The sequence below is a fragment of the Anas acuta genome, chromosome 2 (genome assembly GCF_963932015.1).
Source record: "Anas acuta chromosome 2, bAnaAcu1.1, whole genome shotgun sequence".
NCBI classification, from domain to species: domain Eukaryota; kingdom Metazoa; phylum Chordata; class Aves; order Anseriformes; family Anatidae; genus Anas; species Anas acuta.
Genome location: NC_088980.1, coordinates 96,334,552 through 96,359,342, shown reverse-complemented (window position 1 = coordinate 96,359,342; position 24,791 = coordinate 96,334,552). Strand labels below are relative to the sequence as shown.

General features: G+C 46.6%; 1 protein-coding gene across 1 annotated transcript in view; it reads right to left on the bottom strand.

Moving 5' to 3' along the window:
- RIPOR2 (RHO family interacting cell polarization regulator 2) overlaps nt 1-7,943 on the bottom strand; it is a 59,974-nt gene extending 52,031 nt beyond the window's left edge. The window contains 1 exon segment of the mRNA XM_068671312.1: nt 7,782-7,943. Within this exon segment, the coding sequence (XP_068527413.1) occupies nt 7,782-7,842 (61 nt within the window). The 5' untranslated portion in view covers nt 7,843-7,943.
- Between the last annotated feature and the right edge of the window lie 16,848 nt (nt 7,944-24,791).

The window sequence follows — 24,791 nt, the reverse complement described above, 5'->3', positions numbered from 1 at the left end:
ATTACCACCGGGTGGTCAGGGCACACGTGGCATACCAAGGAAAAGCAAGATATGGGAGCAGAGGGAGAGGGCTAGGGACAGAAAGGGAAGCCTTCATCACACCCTGCTGCACCTGTGGTGGTCTGAGGTCCCTGCACCTGAAGACAGCGAGTTCCCTTCAGGAGGCACCTTCACAGGCACACAGCCTACCTGCCCTCACAAACGTAACTTAGGGGACCAGGTGCCACCAATTACACCATTTTTCCCCCAGAACTCTCCCCCTTCAAAACCAACCCCAGTGGGCTCCAGCCCCTCTCCAGGGCAAGTTTTGGTGGTGAGGATTTCGTGGACGAGCTGGAGGTGTCAGCACATTCCTGCTTCTCAGCCTGCTCAGTGACCAGACCAGGTTGCCCAAGGCCCCATCCAGCCTGGCCTTGAGCACCTCCAGGGATGGGGCAGCCACCCTGGATGGTCAGGTAGGAGAAAGATGCAAAGGCTGGGGTGGAGGGGAAGGAGCCAGACAATTACAGAATCAAGCACCCTGTGGGAAGGCTGCATTGGTGGCCATCTGGATTCCTGCCAGCTCCTCACATGACAGTCTTTGCAGCAGAAACCCAAGAAGAGTCCTCTGGGATAAGGCTCCGAGCAATTTCTATCCTCTGTAAAACCATGGTTGCCCTGAAATCTCTTCCAGACCGACGGCAGTACGGTGACTGCAGCGCAAGTCTCCATAACCCGACTGCCTCCGAGACACCCCCACAGCCCCCTTTTCCTCATCGGTGCATATTTCTGCGGCATAAATATAGCAGATACAAAACAAGTGCAGCGCACATGAAATGCCATTCGGGGGAGCGCGCCGAACACGCTGCCTGTGTCATGCGAGGAGCCCGAAGAGCATCTGCCAAATATTTGGGCTGGGATTCCAGAGCAGAGGGGGGTCCTCAGTGCTGACTGAGCCCTTGGGACAGCACGGTGTGTGCGTCTTTTTTTGGGGGATGCAGGTTGCCTGCTGGTCCAGCCTGCCCTCCACATGAGGGTGTTTAACCACATGCAGGACATGTTTCCTCCAGGGAAGGTGAAGGGCAGCTTCTTGTGCCACTGGGGCTGCGAGGGGAAATGAATTTAAACAAACAATCACAAATGAAATGAGCTGTAAAGCAGAGAAATAGTGCTGCCTCGGGGGCACGGCCTGGTGCTGCAGCAGAGGTTACGTGATACCAGCGAAACAAGGCCAGTTTTTGAGCATCTGACCCTGGGTACTATTTTCGGCGCAGTGATTTTTGGAAGCGATTAACGACAGCAGCTTGGCACTAATCAGCGGCTGGTGTTGCTGATTAAGCTAACTCTTCCTTGGCTCATGGCCGGCATCAGGAATAGAAAGGGCAGGAAACTCCCCAGAGTGGCAGGAGAGGCAGAGCAGCTCAGGACCTTCTAAACTGCCTGGTTTTTTTTTGTTTGTTTGTTTTTGTTCCCCCCCCCCGTGGGAAAATAAATAATAATAATTAAAAAAAAAAAAACAAACTATAGCCATCCAGCTCCAGAGCTGTGTTCAACAGTGCTGAAGGGCTCTGCTTCTCCTGTGGCTTCATTTCTCTTTGGCAATATTTTTATATGGATTCTTTTCAATGTTTCCACCCCTCTGTTAATAAAAAAAGAGCCTCACTCGTTAAATGTGTGATCGCATTGCCAGTGTGGCACTCCTCGCATATGTTTGCTGTGGGATCTCAGAGATGCTATCTAGCTTCAAATCTATCTACATCTCTAAAATCTTCCTGCGAGATGCTGATGGGAAGGAAATGTGCCAGCTCAGTGTGAGCAGTGCGCGTTATGGCCTGATCCACCAGTCCTGACGTAACCAAAACTCCCCAAACCATCCCATTTATAAACAAGGCAGCTTCTCCAGATGCCACCACAGAAGTCAATGATTCCCTAGAGGAGGCGGGCTGCGCTCTCTCTGCTCCGTACATCTTCACCGCTAAGAAGCTGTGGTGTTTGAGGCAGAAAAAAGATCTCATTTGCTCTGTGCTACCTCTGTTAGCTCCGTAACATTAGCTGCATCCTCTCACGTCTTTTTATTTTTTCTCCTCAAGTGAGGAAGTCTAGTATGTGGGGATCTGAAACTCACAGGGAGCTCTCAATCTCATTCTACAAAGTCACAGCAAGCGTGCTAAAATAACCGCAGTGCCTTGTTGGTCACATCCGCACTCCCAGTGGAGCTATTCCACCACCCCGAGCTAGCACGGGGTGAGAAGGATACGAATAAAACTCCTTTTGCTCCATGGAGTCCGCGTGCTGAGCGATGCTGACATGATGAAACAGGAGGTGTTGCAAGAGCTCGTGTGCAACGCTGCACATACCTCAGGCTTTTGGGGAAGTTTGGGGTTTGGGTTCCCAGGGCGGTCATTTCACTGAGGGTCCTGGGTCAAGGAGGGGGCTTGAGCATTTTCAGTGTCTTTTCTTCTCTGTGGGGTGGATCATTATTAATTATAGGCAGGCTCCTCCTAATTTTTTGTCTTTTAGTGTTTTTACCATCATTTCCAAGTTCCAGGTCCCTGAACTTTCCAATTTCCAGGCTCCTTGCATTTAAACCAGAGTGAGCCAACATTATCCCCCTTTCCTATCTGTAAGTTATGCAGCATTACACCTGTTGTGCTGAGGATTTCGTAGTGGGTTTGCCTCATCTGTTACCCTACTATCATTTTCCTGCTCTTAGATGGCAGGTCCTAGCTTTGGAAATGTTGCTTGAAACTCTGCAGGGCCTGACAACAACCCTACCATCAGGAGACCAGCCCACTCTCGGCCTTGTGGTGCCTCACCGACCTTGCCAAGCGCCTGGCTGCTCTGTCCGGTCCCTTTAATTCACGTCCTGGTGCTGTTTGCTCTCATTTTTACTCACAGCCTTCAACCCTGCACTTCCTGAGCGGGTTGCTCTGTGTGTCGCGCCCCTGGTGCAGCAGCCACAAACCTTTGTTTTCAGCACACACACAGGCGGAAGGCTGCTTCGCAGGCAGCAAGCTGTGCCCTGCATCGCTAAAGGGGTGGTGTTGTTTGTGCCATCAGCTTGCTCCGGGCACATGCTGTTTTTGTGACTTTAATAGAGGGACCAGATGACCAATCCAATCCAATCCAATCCAATCCAATCCAATCCAATCCAATCCAATCCAATCCAACCCAACAACAACAAAACACACACACACAAAAACCCATGTGTTTCATGGAGCTTTGTAAGGAGGCGATCAAAAAAATGTGAATAAAATTATGGAAAGGAAGGCAATTTTGCTTCAAACTTTGGCGAGATGCTGATTTGGAAAGCCTAGAAGGTCGCCTGAGCACCACTGTCTGTGGCCTCTCTCTGGCTTGTAAGTACCTTCCTTTTTTTCTGAGGGCTGGTTAAATGCCACTTGTTTATTATTTGACCTGTTTTTTTTTTTTTTTTCCCCTTGCTGTTGTTATTAATAGTGATCCGGAAATATTGCCGACAAATGCAAACCAAACAAGTTACCATCCAGACAGAGAAAGGGAAAAAAAAAAAAAAAAAAAAAAGATCAAAGACTTTTAATTGAAAAATAGGGAGACAACAAAGCAGAAAGTGCCTCTGATTTCAATTATTTTTTAATTTCAGGCCTGAAGGACTCAATCATCCCTGCTGTGACGCCCCATTAAAAATAGGACTCCAGCTGCCCTGGGACAGCTGGAAGCGGGGCAGGCGGGTGTGGGGATGTCCGGGGTGGGGACGGGCATCCCACACCACCTCCTCACACCAGAAAAGCTCAAACCCGCCTGCACAGCTCTCTGCCTGCCCACGGAGCAAAGCCCCGAGCAGCAGCTGTGTGAAGCAGGTGAGTATAAACAGGAACAGGCGGAGCTGTGCCATAGAGTGTGGCCTCCTTTCGGCGCTAACCTCTACATGGGTCTGTCCATGTTCCCAGAGAAACGTGCTCAAACCTGAGTTTATAGGCCAAACATCTCGTATTAAAATCTATCTAGTTCAAGTCTACACTGTTACCTTGGTGATGAAGAGTGGGAACTTTTCCTTCCCCTGTGCTGCAATGAGCGTGCCGCATGCCTTTTCCATCACCCGGCACGTGAAACAAGCTGAAAGGACAGGTAGGGATGGAGGTGGGCTGCAGGACAAGGATCCCTGCTCTCACAGTGGTCAGGAGAACACCCAAGATTTCATCCTCATTTTTCCCTAACATCAGCAGCTACATGACAATACACCAGGTGGTGCATGTAGCTGTGAATGGTAGCTACATTTCATTTCAGCTAAGCCTCAAAGCGGATCCCAAACCCTGGCCTAAAACTCTTCTCTCTCCTGAAAAGGGCAGGCAGGCTTTAGTGGGATGAGGAGATGTGAGGAAAGGTAAGGGTGAAGCAGCTGTATAAAAAGATCTGTAAGATACCACAGGATTTCCAGAGAACTATGAGTTAATGCTCTGTCACTAATGGTGTGGCAGCCTGGCCTCCTCACAGAACAGCTGATGTAGGAGCCACATAAGCCATAAAATTAAAGGAGATGGAATACAACCCGCAGCACTCATTAGGGTTTTATAGAAAATAATTGTGTTGATACTAAACTTGGACTTCTGTGAGAAATAAGACTTGGTACTGCATGAAAGCTCGACTAAGAAACTTGAAGTGGGGTAGATCAATTTGGGGCATCCATGCTGGATGGGTTCAAAACAAGCATGAGTGACAGAAGTAACCCAACTGAGGAGTCATCAAGGATGCCTGCATCTAGTGAGGCCCTGCACAGATTGGTTCTGTCCCAATGGGGTTTAACTCTATGCCCATGACCTGAAAGGGAACTTTATGTTGTGACTGACTGAGTATGTAGATTGCCCAGTGTCTGGGCTGGGAGAAAAGACTACCGAGAGAGTGAGTTCTCCAGAGGTCACCTGATCTGTTCTTAATATATATATATATATATATATATGTTCTTAATATATATATATGTTATATATATATATATATATATATATGTTCTTAATATATATATATATATGTTATATATATATATATATATATATATATATATATATATATATATATATATATATGTTCTTAATATATATATTAAGAACAGATCAGGTGACCTCTGGATTTGTCCCTGGTGTAGCAGTCTTGGAGCAGTTTGCTCCATGCTGGTGTCCACAGCCCCAAGGGGCTGGTTCCAAGCAGATCCATGAAAATGCTTAAAAGATTAAATCTCACACTTTATGAAGAAACACTCATTGACAGCAGTCTGTTTGACAAAGGGCAAGAGTGGTGTGGTCACAGCCTGTGGGTAGTTATGGGGCACACCTACAGCAAGAGCAAGTTCTTTGCTCTCCTAGACAAGAGGGCAACAAACTCCAAAACCAGGACTAATTAATGCCAAAAGTAAGATGTAGCAGTTTTTAACTGTGACAGCAGCTAACCATTGGGACAACTTAAAAAGGCATATGGGTGCCACTACCCATTTCCAAATCATGCCAGATGTGAAAAAAAAATAAAATAAAAAAATACAAGAAAGCCCACACCCTGAAAGTCCAAGCTGGGCACCTGAGAAATGGCTCCATCTGGCCTGAAAACCCACAGCCAGGCCTTGCCGGGTGCATACGTCTTTGCAGCTTTTAGTTTCAGGTGTCACAGCTTCGCATTCCCTCTGAGGCACCAGGGAAGGCACACCCAGCCCCCAGATCAGTGCTACCAGATTTAGCAAGGTTCTGACAGAAATAGATTTCTTGTATAGTTACACAATGACATGGGTTTAATTTCCCGTCTCAACCTAAGCACGCTTAAGAGCACTGGCGCTGGCACAGCCCCCTGCAGGATTAACGTACTGAGGGGAGGGTGGATGCTGAGCTGTGCTTCTCCTCCCCCTAGCTGGGGGGATGAACATTTTACCCCGGGTGAGAAGAGCAGGCTCACCCCTAGCACTGGTGCATCTGCGTGGTCTCAGGAGCTCAGCTGAAGCACTACAGGGGCCAGCAGCAGACCCACACAAGATTTTGGCAGGCTGGAAGAGGTTTCTGTGTCTGCTACTACACATTTCTCTGCACCCTGCCCTGTAACCAAAGCAGGCATCGCTCCTCCCCACGCCAATCCCACCCAGCCCAGGAGAGCGAGCTGGGATGTCCAGGGTCAGCAACGCTCCAGAAATAACAGCCAAAAATGTAATGTTGGCGTGCTGAGCCATTCAGGAGAATGGAAGGAGGGCTGAAGGGAAAGTGAGCACTGTGCCTTGTTAGTCTGGGGTTTCCCAGGCTTGGGAGCCAGCACTCTGGCCAGGGGAGCAGCTGGGGTGAATTTGTCCTCAGCTGCACGCAGGTGGGTGGAAGAGGCAGGCACCAGCTCGTAGGCTCGCAGGATGAGTCAGGTTGGAAGGGACCTTCGAGGTCATCCAGTCCAACCTCCTGCTCCAAGAATGATCATGGAGAGGTTTCAAAAAACATCCCTGCCTTCAAAAAAACAGACTCCTCTATTACTGGGTCAGCCCTGCCAGAAACAACCTAGCCGAGAGGCTGGAACAGATTTCTTGGGCGCTGTATCTTTCCCTTTAGATTAAACAACATACATGCCAAATGACCTGCACACATCTCTGTCCTTCCCTCCTACATTTCTGATGAAGAGCATAGACTACAGGTTGCAGAAACAGCAATGAAGCCCAAATCCCACGTGGAAATACCCATATTGAATGGGAGCAGGCGGTGGGCTACCATGAGAGGCAGCTTCCACCTGCGTGGGGGCGAGCCACAGGGAATACAGCTTTCAGTGCAAGTTGGTTTGCCCGGTGGTGTCAGCTCCTCCCTGGCCTGTTGGGATTTTTGCCTGAATGCAAATGCTCTGACCTCTCCTTTCTGCAAATCCGTTGCCCTTCTGAGCCAGGACTGTGTCACAGGGCGCGGAGCGGGGTCATATATACGTGAGAAATGTATTTGAACGCAGACAGTACATCACTGAGGCTGCTTTCTTTTCTGCGCTGATGTCTTTCACTGAGGCTCAGATAACTCGATTTGGCACCATTCACGGCTAAGTTTTCCATACCAACCGCAGCTGAGCTTTGTTTAAATGAGGTTTGCTGAAGCTGTGCTGCGAGCGAGTTTAAAGGTTCACAGTCTCTGGAGCCGATCCAGGCGGCTCTTTGTGCCTTCAGCTCCCTTGGAAACTGCCAGGGGCCGGGGGAAGATTTGCATGAGCGGGCTGTCCCCCCCAGCCTCTGCTCAAGTGCAGAGGGGAGCAGAGAGCAACAGCAGAAATTACACATCGTGGGCCAGATCCTTCTCCTCCAGACTGCCTTATCTCACCGTCTTTACTACTGTGGTCTAGCAGTGCTCGAAACACGTGTACACGGTGGCACGGGCTCCAAGCAGCCAGCAATCAAGCAGTTGTGGGGGTGAGAAACCCTGCCCCGTGTTGTGGCGGTCAGAGAGGAGGAGGCTAATTTTGCTCAGAGGATTTAGGTAGGCAGGCGCCTTTAGCCCCGACTGCTTTAAGGGCAGCTGCACCTGCGGTGCTGAGTGCCGAGCGTGCTGCTTTGCAGCTGCCGTAGCAAACACACTTGGTGGTCCCCAGCTTTCTTCTCCTGCAGTCAGCTCCTCGCTGAGGAAGTAAGCTGCTGAACAATGTGGAAGTTGTTGTTTTTGTATCTGGTGTGCCTTTGTTCTCCATTCTCTCAGGGGGAAAAAAGAAAGCCTGGTCAACCTGCCTCTCTGGAGCCCACAGAGAACTTCAAATTTACCAAGAAATACAACCCATGCTAGAAAACTGCCCCTAGCCTGCACAGGAGAAGGATTAGTTGAATAAAAGATGATTTTTACCTTCCCCAAAGGCATCATCTTCTTCTCCGGGTGCAGTCGGGTCTTCTTGGGCGTGCTGCATCGCGGCGAGGACGCAGCTTGGGGCAGCAGCCAGAGCTGAGTGCCTGAACCAGCCCCTACGCTACTGAGAGACTGCTTCCTTTCACCAGTTTCCTAAACATCGTGGTTGTAACAGCTTCCGCATCTGCCCCAATGAAAACAGGCTCATTCATACAAGTAACGCTCCTCGTCGCAACCCACAGCCCCTGAGGTGGGGCATCCTCCCTACTGCTCTGAAGAGAGGAGAGGAGAGGAGAGGAGAGGAGAGGAGAGGAGAGGAGAGGAGAGGAGAGGAGAGGAGAGGAGAGGAGAGGAGAGGAGAGGAGAGGAGAGGAGAGGAGAGGAGAGGAGAGGAGAGGAGAGGAGAGGAGAGGAGAGGAGAGGAGAGGAGAGGAGAGGAGAGGAGAGGAGAGGAGAGGAGAGGAGAGGAGAGGAGAGGAGAGGAGAGGAGAGGAGAGGAGAGGAGAGGAGAGGAGAGGAGAGGAGAGGAGATAGGTTTTCCCAAGTCACTTTCTTTGGAGCTTTGTCAAGCCTAAAGACCTTTCTGAATGATATAAAAACATCTGGAACAAAACCAGTGATAGGCACATTATTTGGACATCGCTGTCATTGCTGATTCTGCAACACACCATCATCCTTTTCTGAATTTTATGAAGCAAGTTGACTCTCTCCCACCAGGTCTCAGTTTGTGAGAGGACCATACCCACAAACTGACTTACCCTGGACTGGCACAAACATACATTTGGGCCTCAGGTAATGCCTGAGCCTTGGATAGTCCTGCTGGCTCCCTGGGGCTGCTCACATGTTGTTCATGTGCATGTGAATGTGAATGCACATACAGGTGTGGGGCCTGAAACTGGTAGCCTGTAACATCTCCGCTGTCAGCATAACTCAGTGGACTGAGCTTTGATTACCCTGTCTCGTAATTGCATGTGTCACCACACCCTTGAAAGTGAGATTCCCAGCACAGTGGTGGTGGTCGCTGCAGCTTCCAGTAGATGAGTCATTCCAGATATGAGCTCATCCCTAATTAATCTAGGTTTTTCATTATTTATTTATTTATTGAAAGCTCTACCGCTGGGTTTTTGCAGGGCTGAAAACGGAGACAGCTGGCCAGTGAGTGGGAGAGAAGACTTGGCTCTGGCCCCGCTGGACAGGCTTGGGGAAAACACTTCTCACTAAACTTCCTCCCTCACCCTCTTTCCTGTCCAGTCTGTACACAGCAATTTCTTCAGGTGGGGACCATCTCTGATGAGGTCTGGTGGCTCCAGCCTATAGAGCTCCAGGGGAGCATCCCTCTGCCTCAGTGAGGCTCTCTGGCCTCTTGAGCAGTGGGAAGTAAATGAAGAAAGGGGTAAAAAGAGAGAAGCACCACTATGGGATGCTGAGAGGAAACAAAGCAGGAGAAGGGATCAGTTAGAGAGAGGAAAGAAATGTCACGACAGGAATAAAGTGATGGAGAAATGAGAGCTGGGGAGAAAAAGCACTGATCTGGAAGGAGGGAACGGCACCACCGTGGCTGTCCCCAAAGCACACATGGGGACAGAGGTGGAAGTGCTGAGCTCACTGGGGTGGTGGGAGCTGGCCGTGAGAAGGCTGCTGGGGGTAAGGGAAAGGAGAAGTGCAGAAGGAAGGGCAGCCACAGGATGTACCTTGCATTAAAGCGCTTCCTGGCAAGAGCTGCTCCTGGCAATGGGCGGCCACTGCCCTATCATTTCCTTGAAACAGCAGGAGGTGGGTGAGAGAAACCTCCAGCCCTGTAAAGACATGGGGTGCCACGGAGCACATCAGCCTCTGAGGACCAGGGAGGGCTAAAAAAGGCTTTGCTGATCTTAATGACTTTTTTTTTTTTTTTTTTGGTGGGCTCCATTCAAGTAAGTCTTAAGGTGAGCAATGCTGCACATACAGGTGCAAAGCACTCAAACCCTGCAGCCAACCTTACAGAAAGAAACCTGGAGAAAATACTCTGCTCACTAAAATACAAACGCTAACTTTTCTGTGCTGCCCTTGGAGTGGGAGCTCATTTGTAAATTGGGCTTGGGAAGTTTTAGCCATTTACTGCTTCCTTCAGAAAGATGAAGGAGCGAGCCACACTATCCTGGTGATTGTGGCAGTTCCCTTTTGTGCTGCATTTCCCTGAGACTTAAAGTTATTTCCTTACCCACTGCTTTCCCTCAGCCTCTCCGGATGCCTGTTACCTTGACAGCCCTTTTTTCTTTTAGTTTTGGGAATTAAAAGGCATCAAAAGCTGTCCTCTCTCCCGAAAACAGCTGTCACCAGAATGAGCACACCAGCCGGGCTGGTGATGAATGGTAATGACTCAGCCTCCATTGCTAATGCACAAAGACGAGTCGCTTTGATTCGTTCCCGTTTGCCACATCGGTTCCTGATGGCAACCTCACCTACATTGCCCGCAGCATTCGATGTTCCTCCCATCCCCGAGGCAATTGCACTGCTCCTTCCCTCGAGGTGGGATAATTCATCATGTACAGAAAGCCCACCTCGCTATGGTGCCTGGCCCCCTTTGCCCTGCCCCATCTTTGCATCTAGGGAGGTGTAGTTTTGCCCTGCGGGTTTGTGTGCCCATGTCTCTGCTGTTCACTGACCCCAACCATCCAAACTAACAAAGTGGTTTCCTCCCAGCTTTATTTTGTAACACCTCAGCTTTTCTTCTGCTCTCTGAATGCACGAGAAGTACTTCTGTCTCAAACCTGTTGAGCTCTTTCAAATCCCAGTAGCTTTTCTTTTCACCTGTTGGCTCATGAAGCCCCACTCCACACCCAAAAAAAAAAAAAAAGAAAGAAAAACAACCTAATCAGCTCTGCAGTCACTGTAAAGCCCTCATGTATGTGGTTTTCATGTAACCACATCTGATGCTTGCTATCAGAAAAAGCCACCACCCATCCTCTAAGAGCCTGTCAACAAAGAGCGGGGGCGACAAGGGCAATGTCAAAAACAAGGGTGGATCAAGCACGAGCAAGCAGCCTTTAGAGAAGCTCTTTTTAAATTGCCCTAAACCTACTCCTCTTTCCCTGCAACTTTATTTGAGCAATGCCCTGCTCAGCAACCTGTCCTGCCACCCCTGCTGATGGGTGGTGTGTAGGTTGAACCTCCACGTGTGTGCTGTTCTGAGAGCCACGTCTTCTCCAGAGGAGACTTCTGGGTCTTACTAGTGTCCTCAGGAAAGGACACTGGGCCTGAGAGGGATGCATTAGTCATGTGCTAAATACGGGATAAAAATAACCATTTAGCACTTGCGAAGAGGGCAGAAGTTGCATCGTGGTTAACGTGCAGCCCCAGAGAGTGGAATTATGTTCAGTACCACAGTGTAGACAGGAAAATTGCCTTCAGTGGTGAAGGGCTGGGTTCTTGGACAGCATTTCTACCACTTTGTAGGTGGCCTTCCTGAGGAAGATATTTGCCATGCTGAGGAAAGAAAATATTTTGCATTTGTGGGGTTTGTTTGCTTGTTTGTATTTTCTACAAGAAGTATGAAGTACTACACCAACTAATCTGTATCAGACAGCAGTGCTGGGTGAAAACAAGGATTTCTGACCCAGGAGAAAAATCCAGTATTCTGGCATTTTATTTGCAAATACAAGCCATGATGTTTTTTCTTTAAAAAGGTCTAAAAAAGTATGCCATTTATCACTGTCAGATGGGGTTGTTTTAATTCACCCTTATGTTAGATTCAACATGTCCACAGCAGCAGGAGAGAAGGTTTGGACCTGGGGTCAGCATCTGCTTTATACACATCCCCTCCTGCTCCATTGCAAGGGGAAGGCCCAAGACACAGCAAGGTCATGCCCCAAAGGGTTTGTTAGTGCTCTGTTTTTTGTTTTGTTTTGTTTTGTTTTTTATGGGGCTATCGAAGAGTGAAAATTGCCCGAGGGGGAGAATCTACACAGCAAACAAGGAGAAAAAAGCAGGGGGGGAAGGCAGGTGATAAAGGAATGGCAGATGACCGTGGTGGAGCAAGGTGGAGCAAGTATGAAAGGGCCATAGGAAAGATATTTGAAGCTACTTACTGATCAGTTGTGGGAAGGGACTGCTCACATGCACTTAAAGTACCTGTATAAGTTTTGCTCTGGATATTGCTGCATTGTCAGTTCTCCTCATAAACATCCTCCTTAGAAACCTTGAGGATTGAGTTACAATATCATGTCTAGCTCTTAACTCATTTGCAAGTTACAGGGACTCCGGGGACTCGGATTATATTTAGGCAGTCTGTGTCAGTGACTGACTGAGCTTAGTATAATTTTTTCTTTGCCAAACTTTGAAACTTTTTATTTTATTTATTTATTTTTTTAAATGGGAATATTCAATTCCAGAGAAAACTTGGCAGAAATGCTCCCTTTTGCTGTGAGGGAGAAGAGTCAGCAGGCCAGGCCAGTAGAAGATACGACAGACCCATTCCACACATCTTTACAAATTTTAGACCTGTGCACAGATCTTCATGAGGATACAAAATACAAATAATCTATTTTGGAAAACTGAAAAAAAGGGCAAGGTTCAGGAACTGGTCACCCACAGGAGAAGACAGTGATTTCTGAGGAACCTTGTACTGTTTTAGGCAGTGGAGATAAATGTATGAGCTGACCTCCAGGAAATCCAAACCCTTGTGCCTGGGAGGTTATGGTGCCAGTTTGGGATGCAGCTTAATGGACTTGAACTATGCAAAAGTGATGGTGGCTGAAGAACTGTGTGTTGGCTCCCCTGGACCAGCCAGTGCCCACAACTATCTCAGACACCTTAGTTTCAGGTATTGTGGGGATGTCTGCTCAATATCTTGCAGTTGCTGCCCCAGCAGACATTGCAGTGAGCAGGAACTTGATGTGTTTTTGGTGCCCTATTGTTTCTCTTCATGTGCCTCCCATGTTGCATGAAGTGAATCCGTCACATGCCCTGGAGGTCACTTGTATGTGTGTCCATTCAAGTGTGTCACTGCAATTCACAACGCCTACCACATCCCACCAGGCCCATCAAAGATAACTTTGGCTTTCTTCTTCTGCTCTCTTACCCATTTTTCAATCAAGCATCACTTGGCCTATGAAAGTAAATTATTACCTTCTGAAGGCAACATACCATTTCAGTTTGAAGGGAGAAAGCAAGACAGACTAGAGGAAACCCCTACAGAATGAGCATAAACTGGAAAATTGTTCTCAATACCTAGTTCCCAGTGGTTCATTATCAAAAAAAAAGAACATGGCTGAGCATGATTTTGCAAGGCTCAGCCTTGGATCTGGAATTATCCAATGTACTTTAATACTGTTGATGATAGAACAGATATGATAACACTCATCACATTTGCCTGGCTTCCCAGGAGTGTACATACACTAGAGGACAGAATAAAAATTCAGGCTAATCTTGACAAACTGGAGAAGTGGTCTGGAAAGAATTAAATGCAATCCAAGAGAGAGAGCTGTGAAGTACTGTGCTCAAGCAAGAATAATTAACCTCACAAATGCAGACTGGTAGCTTAAGTAGCATTTTGGACGGATGGGTGCTTAAGTACCATTTTTTTTTTCCAGAAAAGAGGCTGGAGGCAGCCAAATGTGAGTCAGCTTTAACACCTGAAAACAGCTGACAATGTGCCATCAGGTGTGATCAAAAACAAACACGAAGTAATTCTCTCACTGTGGTCTGGGTCAGCAAGGTCTCTGACAAGGTAGGATGCCATCTTCGGGTATCTCAGTTAAAGGAGAAGAGGGACTATTTGGTGACAAATTTGAGAAGAACAACATCTGATCAGAAGGCTAGAAAACTGGAAATTAAGGAAAATACAGGACAAACTGGAATCCCTTTGCTGGAGGGAGAGGAGATTGAGACAAATAATAAAAGCAGTCCTGAAGACCTCTTCTCAACCAGTGTACAAGGAGTCATGGATTTAGACAGCAGAACAGAAGAGGCAAATTAGGTAAGAAACTAGCAGAAACTAGGGAGAAACAAGTTAGGAAAAGCTTTCTAACAGTAAAGGCAGTGAAGCGGCAAAATAGTCCTTGAGTGAGTCAGTGCTGAGTGAATCAGAACTGCTTTAAACTTGCAAAGCATCCATAGAGCTTTGAAGAACAGAGTAGACAAGTAGCTATCGGGAATAATATAAGAATAGCTGATTCTGCCTTAGGGAAGGGTGGTGGGAGTAGGGGATCTCTTGAGGTTATGCTCAGTGCTATTTTGATAGAGCAGCTATTGAGTAATGCTTGATTTCTACTTGTTGGCTTTCTTTCTCAGTGACACTTAACTGAGAGCTATGTTGTCCCGCTGCTTGAAGGGTTCAGCACATTCCAGTGGCTCGTGGTTGGCATGGGAATATCTCTGCTGTTTCGACTAATTTAAGTAACCCTATCAACTTTGCCTTTATGTAAGAAATCTTCAGATCTTGTTCTTCTGGATCTTCATTCTTTCCTCCTAGTTATTTTCATACGTATTCTTCTGTGATCTGGTGAGGTCATTTTCATCAACAAAGGCTACAAGATGGATATTTTCACCCTTTGATGATTAAATCCCATGGGTTTTTCTCAGAAGCATTTCAGATTGTTTCCATAAATTGTTAAAGAGAAGCAATCTGCATACAATAACATGCAAACTATCTGATGCTACCCCCAGCAAAACCAGTAAATATGCTCAATCCCTGTAAGCATCAAAACCTTATTTTTTAGTAAGAGTTACATAACAACCATGTAATCTTTCTACCAATGTGAACAAATTCTAAAATCAACCAAAGAGGTCTACACCATACTGCAATGATGTTGCCAAATCCACAAGATTTCCCAGTTTTCTGTATCATAGCATTTATTAATCAAACATTTTTGCCAAATGCTACTTCTCTTGGGGTTTGGAGGAAATACAGGGGAAAAACTCATCTCATTGTTCAGCTAAATGTCTTCCATCTTAGGCAAAGTAAATTCCAATAGATAAGGGACCCTCTTCTCACCTTCCAGATAAACCGCAAGAAATTGAGTGAAAGCTCAGGATCATTTATTTTGGACACTTAGGTCACACTGTCAAACAAATGGAACAAACAGATTAATGCTTCTCCCTCACCTTAAGTTAATTCAGCTTTGGGGACTTTACTGCTCTTCCTTGTGCACTCCCCATTTCTAGTTTATCCAGTCATTGGAAAGAGTTCAGGAATTGTCCTTTACTTCTTTCAGCTTCAACCAGCACATCGTTCTGCTGCTGTGAGATGGTTTCTCACAGTGCTGACCCCAGGCATTTTCCAAGACATTTTTATTTTATTTATTTATTTATTTATTTTCTGCCAAAGGAATCTTTAAAGACATTTTGTCATATTCTTGCAAACCATGGTTAGGATGGGCAGCTTTGGTTGTGTGATGGCACAGACCCTGCCTGTAGGAGCTAGAAAGAGTTGCATGTGTGCATTTTTCTAAGAGAGTCTGACCCAGCCCCTTCCATCACAAGGACACTGATGGTCTCAAGTCTCAGCATTTCCCCCCTTGCCCACAATGCATTTTGTAATCAGTCTTTTAAGATGCTATAAATGACTGTTTAACGTGACTGCTGCTGTCTTGCAGAGCACCACCAGCAGGGCCTGGCAGGTATAGGAAATTGCTGCTGATTTCTGTGAAACCTGACTTAGGTGCTTACTTCCAGGCCATATGTTACTCAAACCTGATACCAAGGTCACAGGGGGGCTGAGCATTTAATTCCAAATTTTGCGATAAAGCCAAGATATATGTTTTTTAGACTTCTGCAGTTGCTTGTTCCCTCCTGTGCGTTGCAGGTGACCGTGGCACCGTCAGCTGTGGGGTTGTGTCAGAACCAAAGCACGGAGCTTGTCTTGGTTTTAGAACGATAATCAAACGCTTATCTCCAAAGGTTGGATAAGCTCTCCTATATTGCATGTTGTGAATGTGGTAGCAGATGAGAACTTTGTGTTAAGTACGCGGAGTTGAAATGAGGATGTTCTGTTCTGGCTCTCAGCCCATTTTTGAGAACTCTTTCTGAAAAATGTCTCCACTTTGTACTTGCAGACTCTTGGTACATCGGTGCCACTCTGGGATCGAGTTCTCCGAATAATTGCAACAGCAGGATTTACTTCTCTCTTTTTTTTTTTTTTCTTTTTTCCTGCAGCCCCAGAATAAAAGCATCGCTGAGAACGGAACCTGTGGTAAAGGAAACCTCACCGCAAGGCATCCCCGCCCTGCTTGCCTTCCTCCTTGAGCAAGACATACAGGGCATGCGCAGGGCTGCATGTGCACAGGGCTCTTAATAGCTGTCCTGGAGGGATTGCTTCATTTTTACTCCTACAAAGTAGGACAGAAAAGAGGAATATATATATATATATATTTAGCAGTGCCTCACTTTTGCTGAAGTGATTAGCAGTTCAGAAACGGTGTAATGATCACAGCAGACGAATTTAGCATTAGTGTTTTTGGTTGCTTTTAAATGAATAACACCTCTCGCTTCCCTTCCACCAAAAGATTTGGTGACCACCAAAGAAAGAAGTGAAGACCCCGATCCATATCTTTAGGGAAGAAATGTTGGTGTCTGAGTGGACAAGCAATGATAATAGCCATAGAATGAGGAACTCCGCTTTGAATGAGGAACTCCCTAAAATTATGTACGTGCATCTGCAACTCCATATCCCATGAAGGTACGGTAGGTTAAGATAGGACATAAAGAACAGCTTTCCCACCTTCATAGGATGGGTTAGCATGTACTTATTGTGCCTTCTGTTGACCTTGGTATGCTGATCGAATTGCACTTGTAAAATGCACCTAAGGCTTTCTACTGGTGATACATGACAAGGGTTTTGCTCCCATCCTGCTGCACTGCTACATGAATATATAGCTGGCTCGAAATAACATAATTACCCACTGCATCAGTGTTTCTTCAGCAGCCTCGATTTTGTTAATCAGTCTTTCTTTCATCTTGGCCTTGTTTGCTGAGAGAACTACCTCACAGAGAGCCTGACAGCACAGAAGAATAAAAATAACAACACGGGTTTCAGCAACATGCGGCATTTCGTGCATTTTTTTCCCATTTGCAACCCCTGAATTTTCTTTTTCTAATTGACTTAACTCTCATGTAGAGGCCACCCCCTTCACTCCCCCCTCCCCCCCCCACTCCCCCAACATATTTAGGCTAGTGAGAGACTCTCCCAAATAGCAGAGGAACATGGAGCTGGCTTCTCAAAGGAAATAAAAAATAGCTCAGCCTGAACTACAAGTGCTAACAGGTGTTAGTATTTTATACAGAGGCAGTTCAGAAATAATATTCGCAACTGACAGAAAATGACATAAGCAGGCCAGAAGGAAAATCTGAAACAAACTAGCTCATCTCCATGGGCAGACTCTTTGTTCCAGTACAGGACAGCGCTTGGTTGATCTGACAACCTTGGTACAAGCTTTGGTGTTGCAGAACAAACAAGACATAGCAAAGTGATAGCAGAGTAGCGACTTCCAGCAAGTGACAAAGCAGCTATTGTGGGAGATGCACCGGCATGCCCTACTTAATGCTCTGCGCATGGAGAGTGCTGCCATCTTTGAAACAGCTTTAGGGGGTGGCTCAGGGGAAGAGAATATTTCATCTCAGTGCGGGTTCATGCTGCCCATTTTGCTTTGAAGCCAGGCAGGGAAACAAAGGTCACAGCCCAGGGATTGCTGCAGGGATGGAGGAGCCCAGGTGCTGGTGCTGATGTGGAACCAGGGGGCTCCTAGAGCAGGGAGCCATGCTCTCAGCAGGCTCCTGCAGCCCCTCATTTGGGACCCACACGTGACAGAGAGAAACATGAAGGACACCCCACTTTGGCCGCAGAAGCTGCAGCCTCCTGGTGGGTTAACAGGTCTACCTGCAGGCTAATCACCCCATTCCTCATTACCGAGGCTGTTGCTGCATTCTACCACACTGCAATGCCATCTACTGCAAAGCACTAAGTGGCAACAGTTGTCCACCAGAAGGCTGGAAGGTTTACTTCATCCTTGGTACCTCTCGTTGTGTGTGATAACATCTCCCTCACTGTCTACAAGATGAAGCTGAAAGGATTGTTCTGTCCTGTCCTTCAAAGCCTTCTCCTACAACCCCTCCTCCAAAAGGGAAAAAAGGTTAATTTTTTTTTCATCGTGCTTCTTAGCAACAGCACCTACACGAAGATCTGAGAGTAAGATCTTCTGCTTGTCCCCTCCTCACCCCTTTCCAAGCAATTAGCATGCTGAAGCACAGGCAGGAAACAGGATGGCAATGTCAAAACTGGCACACATGAAGTCTGTTGCCTTTTTGCAAGGGTTTTCACCATATGGACCAAACTGACAGAGCAGTTTCTGAATCTTTCTCCTCCCTGTGGAGATCTGCCTCCACAGCAGTTTTGCTCAGTGCCCCAAACCACCTGCTTTTTGTGATGGTAGTTGTTGACCAGAAGGTCGCACATTTTCAAACCCAAAAATTCTCCATCCCCAGGAACTGTTGTCTCCAGGCCTCTGATGGGGAAGGTGTGGAAAGACTTTAAAAGTAATGAGCTGGAGAAGCCCAGTCCATGGGTAATTAAATCCAACCATTAATTAAATTAATTTAATTAATACAGTTAATAAACAAGCATTTCATGTGAGAAAAGTGAAAGAGGCCACGGCAGTATTGATCACCAGGGGTGTTCCTCCTTCTCACAGTCCCTGGAGGAAAATGCCAAGCAGAGCTCCAAGCTGTGGATCAGTGAAACTGGGTTGTTCAGAAACATCTGAGAAATGTGGAAAATGAAGGCTGCCTGTCTGAAGTTGCTCATCTTTTAGAGCAGAGTAGAGCAGAGAAAAAACGCAGCTGGTGACATATCCAGTGCAAAGCCAGTGCTGTCTGAGCCTTGGTTCATCAGCCAAATCTTAAATTGATCTCAATCTGGTCTCTGAATCTTGATGGCAAATTTTCAGGTAAATTCAAGACTTAAAGGAGGCTAAAAAAGATGCAGGCCAGATAAATTCACATTGGGGTTTCCAGGTATGACCAGAGGTGCCTGGGACACTGTGTTTGTGAGGATGGGGACCGCTGTGGAATGTGACCCTGTGTGCCCCTCCAGCACCGCACACCCCTTGCATGGGATTCACACTTAGGGTGGACAGGCAAAGACCCACCCGCTGAAACACAGTGTAGCTGGCCACAAAATAAGTCTGGGTATGCTCATGAGCTGTTTGCCAGGACTTGGATCTTGAACACAGAATCAGGTGAATCCAATCTTTCTGCTTTTGCTGTGTTTTTCTTCCCAGAAGCAAAGACTGTGTGTATATATATCACAGAGTCACAGACTCACAGAATTGTAGGGGTTGGAAGGGACTTTGAGAGATTGTCAGGTCCAACCCCCCTGCCAAAACAGGTTCCCTAGAGCAGGTTGCCCAGGTAGGCATCCAGATGGGCCTTGAATATCTCCAGAATATCTCTTGAATATCTCCAGAGAAGGAGACTACACAACCTCCCTGGGTAGCCGGTTCCAGTGCTCCATCACACTCACTGCGCAGTACTTTTGCATGTTTTGTTATATTTTGCATATAACCCAGGGACAGGAGGAGCACTTCGTCCCAACTTGGTGTCGTCTGCAAACTTACATTGCACTCAATTCCCTCATCCAAGTCATCAATAAAAATTTTGAAGAGGATGGGCCCCAACACCAACCCCTGGGGAACACCACTCGTGACCAGTTGCCAGCTGGATTTCACTCCATTCACCACCACTCTCTGGGCCTGGCCGTCCAGACAGTTTTTAACCCAGCAAAGAGTCTACCTGTCCAAGCCATGGGCTGCCAGCTTCTCCAGGAGAATGCTGTGGGAGACCGTGTCAAAGGCCTTGCTGAAGTCTAGGTAGACTACGTCAACAGGCTTTCCCTCCAGCCTGAATGATGATGAGAGGATTGGAGCCCTCTGGTTTAATGAGCTGTGACAGAGCCTCCCTAACATCTCTGACATGCACTCCTGGAAGACAACACACCTCTCTGAAGAGGTTATCCGGATGGCAATATATATATATATAGAGAGAGAGAGAGAGAGAAACTGAACTCTCTACAGAAGTTTTCTTTTAATTCCTTCACATTTGTTGAAATTCACCCTCTGAGTGCCTCATCTGACTGATAGTCTGTCTCTTATTTCTCCTCTTGCTCCACAAGGCTTGGACGATGCATAATCCCAGCTCATCCAAACATCCCTTCCCAGAGTGCCCGCTTATCCCTGAGCTGGGTCTGGGGCCTTGTGACTGATCAAAATAAGAAAAAGGATGCTGAATTTAAGATATTAATACAACCCCCAAGAATCCCTGCTTACTTTAGCAGTTCAGTCAGCTTGCTGACCATTTGACCACCACTGTGATGCAAACCTACCTCTCTAAGTGTGCCTGGGTAAGGCTTTTTCTATTTTCAAGGCCCAACCTCAACTTTTGAGGCAGTCCATAAGCCTGCAATTAAGCCGTTGGAGTAGAATGTGTTTTAGGAGCTGCAGTAACATGTGGAATGAATCACCAAACTGGATGTTGCCAGTTGTGTTTTGTTTTTTTTTTCCCTTAGTGGTCAAGGTTAAGTATGAGAAGAAAGTAACTCAGTGTAGGAGGACCACGAAATATGTTGACAGCATAACAGCAATTGAAGGATTGACCCAGCCCTATGAATCTGTGGGTTTTACTTTGTTAATTGCTGTTCTCTCTCCAGGGAACTACTGGAATAGCAGTACTCTGAGCTTTTAGCCCACGTTCTCCCATTCCTTCATCTCAGTCTCACCCTCAGTCAAAGCCAAGTGACTCCACCTGGCCTTAGCACGCTTGAGCAAGCAGCCCTTGCTCAAGCCTTCTTTCCTGAGAACAGGGAAGGCAGAGCAAAGCTGTGCTGCATGGGACAGCCTCTGCCTTTCAGACCATGTCTCCTAACACACAATAGTGTCATATAGTGTCCATGCAGGCTTGCCTGGTACTCGTTTTACCTGAACTCAAGGAAAGCCTTTTAAGCAAAGATATTTGTGTAAGAACAGTGGCCCATCCTGAAGATCAGGGTCATCTTTATTGGCAATGTTCAGAAGCTCTGCTAATGGACATACATGTATCAGTGCTGCCTGTAGGTAGCATGCCCTGAGTTACTTGGAGGAAAGGCATCACAAAGCAGAGCTGGACACTTCTCTTGCCTGAGTTGTGTTTATGATGATGTCTCCCATGCTCTAAAAGAAAGATGTCCCCAAGAGCACATAAATACATTACAAAGCAGCAGAATGGTCAATAATTAATTTTCAGCAAGGACAAAATTTTATTTCAGCCAGAACAAAGTAAAAAGCATTTGGATTTGCACCACCTGTAAGTGAAAAGCTGAGACTATTCAATCCAAAGACTGTCATGAAAGGGCTAAGCCAACATGATCTGATCCCCACGCAGTGACATCCTGACTCTGTTCAGGAACAAATTTAATTTTCAGTGCTGTTTCTCAGTAACAGAAGTGTCAAGCAGCAGATCCCCTTTCAGTCCTTTCATCTTACTTTGCAGTTCAAAATGGTTTTGCAAAATGCCAGAATTACACCAGCCCGGGGAATTGTGACACTCTTTTCCATCAGCAGTGAACTCTGCTAATTCCTGATGCTACTCCCTGCTCCTATACAGCACATAGGTACTTTGGGAAATTGAGTGTTTCAAGTACATTAAGGCAGGGAGGGCTGATATATTGTACCAGTGCTGCTTCGGATGTATTGTGAACAGCTAAATAATTCCTTTGATGAATTTTTGAGATACAAATGGAAGCTCATGAAGGACTCAGTCGCAGAATGAATGACTCAAATAACTCAGCTCCACTCAAGTAACTCTAGCTGAGGACAAATAACTCTTTTCATGTGCACTTTGAATGGCAGAAGGCAGAGAGGCAGTTATGCTTGTGTAAGAAAGATGAGGTGCCCACATGACATAGCTAGCAGAAGAGAAGTAACAGAAAGAGGAGATTTTCTAAAGATACAAAAAACCCACGTGAAGGAAACTTCTACAGTGCTAGCTATTTTTAGTAATTTTATCAATAGGAAGGTGTATTGGTTACCGACTGAATGACCTACATGTATAAACCACCTACGTTAGTCCAGGCAGTCATGTATGCACACTTATGGGACCCAAACATGTAGAAGCTGTGATTCTTCATGGGCATGCAGCAAAACCCAACAGCAGATATATGAACGACCCTATGCACTGCATTAATGCAGTTTTCTTTTGCGACTGGGTTTTATACCACTCTGACTCTTATTTTTTGTCATTGCTCGTAAATCTTGCCAGGGCAGTAGCTTGGCACCAGCTGGGCTTGTACAGCCCACGGGGCAGTATCTCCTTGTGATGTTTCCTTGGCTCTGCCCCACCTAAGGAGACGTGGGCAGAACTTGCAAAGGGGCAGCCCCAGATCCAGAAGCTGCAATGGCTGCACCAGCCCCAGGCTAGAACCTGGTAATGCAAATAAAAGCCAGACACACCAGCTCCTGGTGTTACGGCTAAGGTTCAAGCCAGGAAGGTTTCCTGTGAGGTTGGTATTTCCTCACTGCTTTATCCAGAGGGTGTGGAAATTGGAGACAGGGAGGTTCATCTTTGCTGAGAGTGCTGCAATTTAAATGCAGTAACAAAGCCATAACTCCTGCATGACTGACAGCCAGCAACAGGGTTGCAACCCTCCAGCAAGGACTGAAGTGGCTGCAGAAACAGGGTGCACTCATAACCACCTCCCAGCAGATTCAGCAGCAGCTCTACAAGTAAGACGGCAACCCCAGTGCTCTCGGAGTAAGGGCTGCCTACACCTTCTGCCATTCCTGCCACCCGTGGTGACATGTTATCTTATGTTATAATATCTTTGTCCACATTTCTAATTGTCCAGTGGTGTTTCTGCTGAGAAAAAGCCATCTCTCCCTTGTACCAGCATTCTGTGAATTCTTATGGGAAACATTTTAGAGCTCACTTCAACAAGTTTCCTCAGTCTTCCTCAGTATGAAGTGCTGCGTGTTCCTATAATAAGGATGCCACTTGTAGCTAGGAGGTATTTTTCATACATTATTTATTCATGTAGTCTATGTGATGGATGTGGGAGGTGCGGTGAATCCATGATAAGAGACCTGGAAGTAGACTTGTTTGCTCATTGTACTGTGCGATTAAAAAGAAACTCTCTGCTTGCGTAGGCAAGGAAGGTATTGAATTTCTCTTATCACCGAGATGGTAAAAAACTTCATTTCTTTAATTTCCTCCATCAAGGAAGCGATGACTGCCAGCACAAGCACACAGTGTGATCTGTTCAGAAGATACACAGTTGCCAGACTAGACCTGTTCTCATCACTTGCAAAATGAAGAGCCAGGAAGTTTGCAGTTAGGGGATAAAACTAAATATTTAGGAGATAAAATCTGCATAGAGTGTAAAATGAAAGATTTAATCTGAGCCTTACCTTGAAGACCTAGGTCTGATTTCCTGTCTAGGATCTACTGCCCAAATCCAAATGAAATGTTAGAAGATATTATGCTTGGGTTTAGAGAGTGTACAGTTCAAATTTGCCTGCTTTGGGAACTCAGAGGTTTGCTTCTGCTTATGACAGAAATACAGACCATAATAATAAACAGGAGAGAGGGCCAGGGGTTTCATGAAAGTTTAAAAGTGGATAAGTGAAGACACATCCTTTTGGTTTCTTTATAGCCCTAGAGATTCACCCTCTCCTTACTACAAAAGAACCCAAACCAAAAACAAACAAACAAAACCAACCACAAACCTCAGCAACTTGAAAGAAAAAAAATAAAAAAAAAAAAAAGAAAAAAAAAGAGGTCAGCCCTTTCTGAAAGCAGGCATGTGGATGTCATTCAGGAAACCGCAGGGAGGACAAACACATCACACTGATGCTCCTTAGTGGGGGGGATATAGGTACCTGCAATCAGCACCAAGAGGTTTGTCTAGATGTGGAACAAAGAACAAAAAAATTTTGTTCACAACCAGTAGCTCGAAGCCACGGAGATGGGAGGAGCAGTCTGATGGGCATGCCCGAGGAGCCAGAAGATGGTGGCCTTCTGAGGCAGAAGACAGTCCTTCTTCAGATAGCTGGTGGTGATGGTTGATGGTGGCTCAGTAGTCACTCATGGTGGCCTCAGAGACACTGAAGGTGTTACTGGGGAGGCTGCATGGATGTACTGCTGGAAGCGTGGCAGAAATCTGCTTGGCTGGAAAAAACCCAGGGGCTTTCCCTCCACACTTCTCCCTGCTCATGCCCCACAGGTCAGCCATTGCCTCCCTTTGGCAGAAACCTGTTCCAAGAGCCAACAGCACAAAAGTTTTGCACAAAGCTTTCCTCTGCTCAGTTTGCCTGGTTTCACTTCTGACCATGTTCGCAATGTTCCCTTTGACGAATTGTTGCATTTTGTTTCTTAGCATGTAACTTGCTCTTTTGTTGAGTATCTAGTGCTGAAGCAAAGGGCTGGAACAGGGAGATCCAAGGGTATAACATGTCCTCAATCTGGTAGCTCACTGAAGGCCAGAGAGCCTGCAGGCTGGGAGTCCCCTGCTGCATGGGAAGACCTGCTTATAAGGGCCTGATACACCAAAAATCAATCCTGGCAGTTGGGTTGTGGGCTCCCAAGCCACCTGTAAGCCAAAGAACCATCAGACACAAAACACACCAGACTGAAAGCCATGCTCAAGCTAATATTCAAAAACCTATTAATTTATTTTATTTGTTTTCCAGAAAAGAGGATAGCAGCCATCAGCAGTCCTGCCAACAATAACGCACCTTGCACACAGATATCAGTATGTGGTTTTTGAGCTAGCCTGGTGTTTCTCTGAGGACAAAGAAGCTGTTCTGACACATGGCAGCACTATGCCACTGTCCTGATCTCCTGCTCTCAGCTTTGCCAGACCTTACCCTGGTGCTTACAGAGGCAGTGCGGAGCACAGCTGGCAAACATCTCTCATCCAAAGGCTTTCTGCAAGGTCTTGGTGATGTTCTTTGGGACAGTCCAGTGGTTAAACAGTGCCTTGTGACAGCCAAGAGAGCAGCGCGAAGCCTC